Raw genomic sequence first — 10,127 nt, 5'->3', positions numbered from 1 at the left:
TTAAATTATAATTTAAAATTGATTATTAATTGTTAAGAAAAATTGATGATTACTTAATATAATTTTAAAAATGATATAATTAATTAATGACCATATTACCCGTTTTTTCTAATCTTTTTTACATTCTTTCGTGAATTATAGCAGGAAATTTCTGCAGATAATTAAAATGTAATTGAGCAATGTTTTTCATAATTTTAGTAATTGTAAGAGGTGATCATTATTGACGGGTGACTTGTTGTGGTCTTTATCGAAAGACAGAAGCGAACGCAAGGAAACGTTAAAAGTACGGCCCGTACACATGATGGATATACCTTTCTTCTCTCCTCTCAGATTCCACACCAACAATGCTGAAAATAGATCCTGCGCCAATAATTGAACATTGATCGGAAAAGTATGGAATTTTTATTTATTTTCTTTTCAAGGTTGAAACTTGAAGATTATGGAATTCGCAGCCTTTTCTTGAGAAATTCCTTTTCCAAAAGTTACAATTGAAAACTCTGCAATCATAGACAATCATATTTTTTCTATCTTTTTTGTTTAATCTTTATTTGTTTCAAATACAACTGCTTGCTTCACAATAAATGTATTGTTTTGGTCAGAATTGATGAACTATTTTGCTTTGAAATTCATATTCTGTCGTTCAATTTCACTGTTTTTCATTCGGAAAATTAAAATATTATTCACAGAAGCGAGGGAGCCTACTTTTTCGAGGTGGGCATCCAGCCATACAATTATAATATTAAATTGCACAATGTGTACAGTTTATACCATGTTAAAATTTTACATAAGTTATCAATATGTAAATAACAATTCATAGTCAATCATGAATAATAATGAACAACAAATGCAGGTATAAAATGGATATTAACAAACATTTCACTAAGCTTTCAATGATTTTAACTTCAATAATTTCATAAATAATTCACAAATATTTCAAAATTTCTGTAAAGATTTCTGGTACATCTCAAATATTGTAGAAAGATTTTAATAATTCCCGAAAGATTTCACAAGAATTAGGAGGGTTTCGCAAAGATTTTCGTATGGATTTATTTAGCAAACACTCCATCTTGTAAATCGATTGGAAATATATATATATATAATTTTTATTAAATTTTAACATAGTATAAACAGTACACATTGTGCCATTTAATTTTATAATTCTATGGCTAGATCCACAACTCAAAAAAGAAGACTCCACCGCTTTCTGTTAATAATATTTTAATTTTTCGAATGAAAAGCAATGAAATTGAACCAAATGGTGTGACCTGTGAATCTTGAAGCAAAATAGTTAATCAATTCTGACCAAAACAACACATTTATTGTGACGCAAGCAGTTGTATTTGAAATAAATAAAGATTCAATAAAAAATATAGGAAAATTACGATTCTCTATGATTGCAGAGTTTTCAATTTAAACTTTGGGCGCAGCATCTTTTTATTTCAGTATTTTTTATCGTACAATCGGAGAAGAGAGAAAAAAGGTGTATCCAGAAATTGAACGGATTAACCGATTTTCTTCTTTCTTTTTATAATCATCTTATCGTTATGTAATTAATCGAATGCACAGTATTAAAATTAAATTCTTTCATATTTGCGAATTTATAATTTCTTTCAACCGACTGTAATCTCTAACAATAGGAAAGTTGAATGAGGCATGACAGGTACTCAATTTAAATTCTTGGCTCGATCCTAGGTTTACGATCGTCGAAAAAATGACACTCTAGACCACCGGCTGTTCCATAGCCAGCCAGAGGGCCCACGAACTATGTTCGCCATGAGTACACTTATGGTGACGGTTTGCTACTTCCCAGGCGCAAAATTTTCTATTAATTGCAATAAAACAAGAACCAGGCTATTTTCAAAAAAGGCGATCTGAGAGGTTCTGCATTTAGGCATTTATAGTCTATGATTAAAATATGAAATCATAAAATTCAGAATCGGAGGAGAAAAACTTGTCAGAGTAATACATGGGCTAATTTTCAAGCCTGAGGAAGCACCTTAATGTATTTCAAGGTACTTCAGCAGATCTAAAAGATTTGATTGAATCTCGAAGGATTGCAAATTGTTTCAAAGATTTCGATACCATCGCGGAGATTTTAAAATTTAAAGGGTACCACAAAATTTTAAAGGATTTTAAGAATTGTCAGAGGATTTAACGGGATTTTAAAATAATTTTAAGGTTTTCCATTATTATAACAGATTCCAAAGAATTTCAAGAGATTTCTAAATTTCCAAGGAATTTCAAATTATTTCTAGACTATACTTTTAATGGATTTGTATAATTTAAAAATATTTTAACATTAGGGAATTTAGGTTCATTTGAAAAGATTTCTACGGATTTCAAGGGTTTTTAAACTCTTAAAGGATTTGATGGGATTTCTAAACAATTCCAGTAGTTTTAAGGAATTTCAGTATTTTTAAAGAGATTTTAGAGGATATCAAAGATTTCTATACCATTACGAGGATTTTAAGGGATTCCAAACAATTTCAAGGTATTTTAAAGCTTTTCGAAGAATTTTACTGGTTTTAAACATGTTTTTATGGGTTAAAATAATTATAATAGTTTCCAAAGAATTTCAAGAGTTTTCTAAATTTTTAGAGATTTAAAATAATTTTCTTGGGTTTCCAAAGATTTCAAGGGATCTTAAGGTATTTCAAGAAACGTTACAAGGTCTAAAAGATTTAATTGAATCTCAAAGGATTAAAAATATTTCTAGGAATTTAAATGGTTTCTGTTTTAGATAACTTTAGTTTAACGGATTTAAAAGAATTTGGTAGGGTTGCAGAAGAATTCAAAGAACTTTTAGAGAACTTTTGAAAATAAATAAAATTTCAAGGTATCCTAACGATTTTAAGTATTTCAAGGGATTTTAAGGCATTTCAAAAAATTTTATAAGAATTAAAGGATTTTATTGAAACACAAAGAATTTCACGGATCTCTAGGGATTTTAATTATTTTATTAAGGGAATTTTGAATAAGTTATATATCATTTATATTCAAGTGATTTCAAATGATGTCTACTGCTTTTATTGGGTTTTTATGATTCCCATCATTTGTACCAATTTTAATTTTTTTTCAATTTTTAAGTATCAACGTTTTTCACGCGAATTTCAAATATTTCTAAGAATTTCAAGAAATTTCGTAAGATTTCGAAACATTTCAGGGAATTTTAGAGTATATCAAGGATTTCCAAACCTTTGCGGGGATTGTGACGGACTCCAAAATATTTCAAGGGATTTTAAGGCTTTTCAAAGGACTTTACGAGGCTACAAAATATTTTTAAGGTTTTAAATTATTATAACAATTTCCAAAGAATTTTAAGAGATTTGAAAACATCAAGGAATCTCTAAAGAACTTGTTAAAACAAATTCATTGAAATTTCAAGAAAATTCTAAATTTTTTAAAGGATTTTAAGGTACTTTAAGAAATTTCATAAGATTTAAAAGATTTTTACGGAATTCAATAAATAAATTATAAACTTACAAATAATTTATATTCTCCATGATTTTAAGGGATATGAAGGAATAAACAATTTCAAATGATATCTAATAAAGTTTATATGTTTCCAAGAGACTTTAATTGATTTAAAAATAGTTCCAAAGGTATCAAGCACACTTTAATTAATAAGCCCGTCACTTATACTGATCAAAAGTAAAAATTTACAATATTTAAAATAGACCAAAATCCAAATTAAAAATCCCACTTAACGTCCAATAATCAAATTGATGCAAAATTTTTCTTGCTTTGATAAGGTTACTGTACGAGTACCGAAACGTTGATTACAATAGGATTTTTGGTTTTTGTTTATTCGTTGTGGTCCAAATTTGGTCGTTGGATTCTTCTTTTATTTAAAAGGATTTTGATCAAAAGTGGTTTTAATAGATTAATCAATCAATATTGCCACTTTGAATCAATCAGTAAATCGAAGTAAGTGACTTTCAGTAAATAGAAGTGTCTGATTTGCCTTTTATAATAAAATAGTAACATTATTTCTCAATAAAAATGCTAAACTAGAATTTTAATACCCCCCCCCCCCTAACAAAAACGTCTACCTACTCTCTTAATTTAAGACAGTCAAAATTTGACTGATTAAATAAATCAGGCATGCTTTGACTGAAAAGTCAGTCATTTCTACTGACACATCACTTGCTTTAACACATAAAACAGTCAATAATACTATCTGAATCAATCATTTAATTAAAGTGCATAATTTTCAGTAAATAGAAGTGACTGATTTGCCTGCTCTAATAAAATAGTGAAATCATTTCTAAATTAAAATTCCTAACTAAATTCCTACATTTTAAGAAATGATGTAAATTAACCACAAATCGCCGATCAACACATTGATAGTTACGGAGTAGATTAATCAAGATAAATAATTTAATTAGTGAAAATTACTGCTTACGCCATTCAAAATTACTTCGTTTAGATCATTCAAAATTACTGATTGGATCAATTTATCTTTATTGGTAGTAAACAAGTCCTCTTGGTTCATATTTGAACTACTTTGTCAAAAATTATTTTTGTTATAATTATTTATTATTTTAGTTGAAAATTCATGTGTTCGCTTGAAACTTGAACTATTTTATTGAAAATGTTTTTGGTTTTAAAAATTAATTTTTTAAATTGAAAATTGAACTATTCCATTTTTTCCTGAAAATGGATCTTTTTTAGATCAAAAATTTAACTATTTAGTTGAGGATTCAACTATGACATTGATAATTCATTATTTTTGTTGTTGAACTTTTCAACTATTTGATTATAAATTGAACTATTTGTTAAAATCCAGTTTTTGTTGTTGTTAATAATCCATAATTTTACTTTAAAACTGATTTCTGTTGTTGATAATTTAACTACTTTGTTGAAAGTTCTTTGTTTTTTTTTTGTTTAAAATTTTTTTTAACGGATAATTTATATATTCCATTTTTTGTTGAAATTTCTTTTTTTTCAGTTGAAAATTAAACTACTTGTTTGAAATTTTATGTATCTCATTGAAAGTTGGTATTTACTGGTAGATAATTAATTTTTTCGTGAAAATTGATCTTTTTGTTTAAATTTGACTCGTTTTATTTCACATTCAAACCTTTTTGACTGAAATATAAACTGCTTTTGAATTAAAATTCAAACCTTTTTGTGCTGAAACATAAGATAAAAAATGTTTTGTTGTTAAAAACGCATCTCCTTTATTGAAAATGTTATTACTAAGTAGGACAGCTTTGTTACAAATTTATTTTTTTGTTGAAGCTTCATAATTTTACTTCAATATTCATTTGTTTGATTGAAAATTTCAATTATTGGTTCCTTTTCCTATGTATGAAAATGAATTTTTCTATTTGAAAATTTAACTATCCCTTTTTTTGTTAAAAAAAGAATTTTTTAGCTGCAAATTTAATTATTAAGATGAAAATTCATTATTTTTACATTAAAAATTGGTCTTTTATAGTAGAAAATTAATCTTTTTCATGGGATTTTCATATTTTTACTTAGTTCAATTACTTTTTTGAAAATTGTACTGCTATATTAAAAATGTTGTTGTTGTGAATGGTTTATAATTTTAGTTACAAATGAAAATTTGTTGTTAGAAAATTAATCTTTTTGACAGAACATTAATTTTTTTTCAATTTAACCACTTGGTTGAAAATTTAACCCTTTTTTTTAAAACTAATTTTTTCAATCAATTTTTTGTTAGTTTAACATTATTTTTTTATCGATTTTCTTGGTTGGAAATTCATATTTTTGGTTGAAAATCCAAATATTTGGTTGAAAGTTAAAATACTTTATTAAAAAATCATTCCGGCTTGACACATTATCTTTTGGGTTGATATCGCTTGGTGAGAATGCACTTTTCTTGAATCAGTCAAAATGGACTTCGAATCAGTCACAGTTTTGCTGATTCAAATTTAGAGCTTATACTGATTTTCCCATAATATTTTTTTCGTGAAGGGGGCCTAACCGCCATTTTCAAATAAAATTCTTATTTTTATTTTAAATAAGTGTTTCTTAAACCTTTTACTGTGGCCTCAAGTTCTTTAATTTTTCTGGCTGATGGATGAATCCTCCTCATACATTTATCACTAGTAAAAAATTTCTGAAGGGCATTAAAATAAAACTGATGAAACAAATTTTTAAACAATATTTATTGTCAAAACATTTCAAGTACTTACCAACAAATTAATGCATATTAGTGAAAGTTTCAATTAACGAAACTTAAAGTAAATTTAAGAGCACGGTAATTTCCAAGAATATTTTTTATCTGAAGTTGGATAAAAACATTGAAAAAAATTGATAACTCCAATCGTCCGACGTCGGATAACTGTCGTTTTCAATTGTTTGCAACGTTTTTATCCAATGTCAGATAAATAATATCTCTGGGATTTAATATTAGAAAAAAGTTTTACTCTGAAAGCCATATATCAGATGTACAATCTCCACCAGGGTACCTGAAAAAAGTTCATACATACTAAATTAATTCAATTCAGTACAATCACTATAATCCTATAAATAAGGCTAATTAAGGAAAGTACCTAATTTCATGCGCCATCAAAATATCATCTTTATCAGCACCAAAATCGACTAAAAAGTTCTCATCCAATTTCATGCCACCGTTTTTGACGTCCACGTCCAACTTCATCATTGTTGAGCCATGTCTAAAGGAAAAAGTAGCACATTAATATTATTGATAAAAAAATGACGAGAAACCCCTCATTCCGTGTTATAGTTCCGAAAGAAAAAGTGGCCTGGCAGCAATTATAAGGTGCAGAATTCCTGAAAATATAACCAAGAATTCAAAGACCAAATTTGGACAACCTCCATAAAATATTCCTATTGTAATTGAAAAAAAGATACAAATTTTCCTAAAGAAGAAAAAAAAAAGAGAAACATTTCTTGCCTTAATGAGGTTATTGTATGAGTTATGAAACGATGGTAATTATTTTTTACAAATGTTTTTTTTATTGTGGTTTGATAATAATAAAAATAAAAAGGATGAAAGAAATATAAAAAAGAAGGAAGGGGGTTTGGTTGGCTGCCTTATTATTTTTTATTTTTGTCTAAAAAAGAATGTTATTCTTTTCTTTTTTAGGAAAATTTTTATCCATTTTATAATTGAAATAGGGACGCTTTGTGGTGGTGGTCCAAATTTGGTAATTGGATTCTTGCTTTTATTTTCGGGAATTTGTGCACACTAACTTGATTATTGGACGTTAAATGGGATTTTATATTTAATTTTATTCTCAATTAAATATCTTAAATTATAAACTACGTTTGGGTAAAGTATCTTTGGAAAAATATCAAAATTGTAGGAATTTGAATTTTTGAATGGGATTTTTTTTAAATACTACATTTCAGACATTTTAAAATAAATTTTAATGAAATTTATAGGCATTATGTAGAATTTAGTACCCTTTTTCTATAAAAATATAGAAAAAAGTCAAAATATAACGTAAAAAAAAATTACAAAAAATGTTGATTTTGATTATTCGTTTTGAGCTCATATTGTTTTTCTACTTTTTCTTTTGGAAATTGTTCCCTATGCTTTTATCATTTTGTGAAACTGTTGAGTTCTCAACAAAAAATTTCAATTTCAATAAAATAGTTTTATTTTCAACCAAAGAGATGAATTTTCAAACCAGAAAAAAATTTGGAACTAAAAAAGATAACTTTCAGAAAATTGAAAATGATATTTTTTGTTGAAAATTCAACTGTTCTGTAGAAATTTCTACTTTTTGTTTTGAAAATTCCACAATTTCGTTCATTTTTTTCTGTTTTGACTGAAAAATCTTTTTTGGTAGGAAATTTGTCTCTGTCTCTGTTATGATCGTGCACTTTATTGCAAATTCGCCTTTCTTGCAATTGTTTGTTTGAAATATCAACTGTTACGTGTTGCGTTGAAAATTGTTATTTTTTTACTGAAAAGTCAATTATTTAACTTAGAATTAGAATACTTTGTAAAAAAAAATTTTTTTATTCAGGGTTCATAATTAAAGTTGAAAATTCAACAATTTGCTTTTAAATTAAATTTTATGTTAAAAATTCTAAAGTTTTGTAGAAAATTCATCTTTTTGGGTTAAAACTTGAACATTTTGGTTGAAAAACCATATTTTTCGATTGAAAAATTCATCTATTTTTGTATCTGAAAAAATTAACTATTCCATGTTTTGGTAGAAAATTCATATATTTTGTTAATCTTTCTTGACTTAAAATTATCTTTTTTGTTAAAAACTCATTTGTTCCAATTCAAAAGTCAATTGTTTTCTAAAACATCCAACTTTTTAGCTCAAAAACATGACTTATTTGTTTAAAATTCACCTTTTAGTGCAGAAAAGTTGGTTTGAAATTCTTGGTTGAAGATTAATTCTTTTGATGAAAATGCAACTGTCTTTTACAAAAGTTGTCTTCTTTTATTGAAAATTAAAATACCTGACTTAGTTTTAAACTTTTTTGTTTAAAAATGGAGCCATTTGAAATTGCATCATTGCATGCTGAAAATTCAAATATTTGGTCAGAAATTGAACTGTATATTGTTAAAAATTCATTCTTTTTAGTTGAAAATTCATCTTTCATAGTAGAAAAGTCATCTTTCTTGGTTGAAGATTTATCCTTCCTGGTTGAAAAATAACTTTTTTGGTACAAATTCAACTGTCTTTGAAAAATTCGTCTTTTTGGCTTGAAAATTTTACTATTTGTTTCAATTTCGAACTTTTTTGTAAAACTCGTATATATGTTTCCTTAATTCGTCTTTTTGTGTTGACAATGTATCTTTTTTCGTTGAAAATTCAACTATATCGTTGAAAATGCAATATATCTCGGCTTAAAATCTTTGGAATTTAAAGTGTTTCATATTGAATTCAATATGTTATCTACATTAATTTTATTTCATAGAATTTATAAACGTAAAATCTTTTTGACCTCCCCCTCCCCTTAATGTAATCGGGATAGAGGAGGTAATAAACTCAAAACGGGTATCGTAGGCCTCGACTACACCACTGCCCTCATGCATAAAATTTTCCATAAAAAATTTACTTGACATGCTCAGGATAAAATTGTTTATCCCATGGTTTATAAAGTGCTGTCGTCACATAAAGTCGACAACCATCTAGACTAAGTTGCAACATTTGTGGTGATCCATAAATGCGACGTCCTTTTAAGTAAACGGGTTCTGGCTGCTTCTGATTTTTTAATTCCGTATCATCAACAACTCGAACTTTCGAATCCGAAAGAATCGTACCACCCAGAAAAACTTGACCAGCAAGTTTCGGGTTTTTTCGATCTGTAATGTCATATTGTCTGATGTCTCCATGCAACCAGTTTGAGAAATAAAGGTATTTATCGTCTAGGCTGATTAGTATGTCGGTAATCATTCCTGAAACATTAAAACTATTTGTGAATAACAATTTTTTTTCTAAACCTCATATCAACAGGATATATTACAATATCTTGATTAGAGACCCTTCATACACTACTTTACCAAATTTGGGCTTTTTGACACCCCCATCACCTCTTGTTGACGGCAATAATTTTTTCTTATCCCCCCCCCCCCCCCCCCCCCCCCCCTGAAAAAAGTAAAGTAGCTAACAATTCTCGAAAAAAAAATTGTTGAATTTTCAAACAAAAAAGATTTTGTACTAAACGAAATTACAGTTGTAGATATTTTAACCTTTCAGGGCATGTGACACAGCTAAATACCTATATTACCGACCTCACTTTTTCCGTTCACTGAATGTTTTTTTGAACCTAAGAACTTTTTTTGTAAATAAAATATCGAGCTGAAACTTTGGGAAATGTATTAGAGTACAATAGAGTACGTTTAGGTACTGCATTTTGATAGGAACTTCACTGAAAATTATTTCATCTTTTTTCTGAAAGTCAACATTTTTTGAACGTTCGAACTTTTTTTACACATAAAATATCGGTCTCGAACTTTGAGAAATGCAAGAGCCGAAAGAAAACTACGTTTAAGTACAAAGCTTAATAATAATAGATGTAAAAAAATATATTTCCACAATCAATTCCAACGGCATCAGCCGTTAACGTTGTACACGAAAATACGAACTCTCTAGAGCCTCGTCTAGTGGCCGCCAGGTTTCGTATTTTCGTGTACAACGTTACCGGCTGATGCCGTTGGAATT

The 10,127-nt window shown here is 27.7% G+C and overlaps 1 protein-coding gene across 1 annotated transcript in view; it reads right to left on the bottom strand.

Annotated features, from left to right (window-relative positions):
• Positions 1-6,120: 6,120 nt before the first annotated feature.
• Positions 6,121-10,127, bottom strand: part of LOC117171932 (methanethiol oxidase) — a 15,792-nt gene continuing 11,785 nt past the window's right edge. The window contains exons 6-8 of the mRNA XM_033359596.1: positions 9,022-9,361; positions 6,525-6,647; positions 6,121-6,440 (exon numbers count right to left, since the gene is read on the bottom strand). Of these exons, the coding sequence (XP_033215487.1) occupies positions 6,395-6,440; positions 6,525-6,647; positions 9,022-9,361 (509 nt within the window). The 3' untranslated portion in view covers positions 6,121-6,394. The remainder of the gene's footprint in view (positions 6,441-6,524; positions 6,648-9,021; positions 9,362-10,127) is intronic.

The sequence above is a fragment of the Belonocnema kinseyi genome, chromosome 4 (assembly GCF_010883055.1).
Source record: "Belonocnema kinseyi isolate 2016_QV_RU_SX_M_011 chromosome 4, B_treatae_v1, whole genome shotgun sequence".
NCBI lineage: Eukaryota > Metazoa > Arthropoda > Insecta > Hymenoptera > Cynipidae > Belonocnema > Belonocnema kinseyi.
The sequence above is the reverse complement of the archived record's forward strand: the minus strand, read 5'-3'. Positions and strand labels throughout refer to the sequence as shown.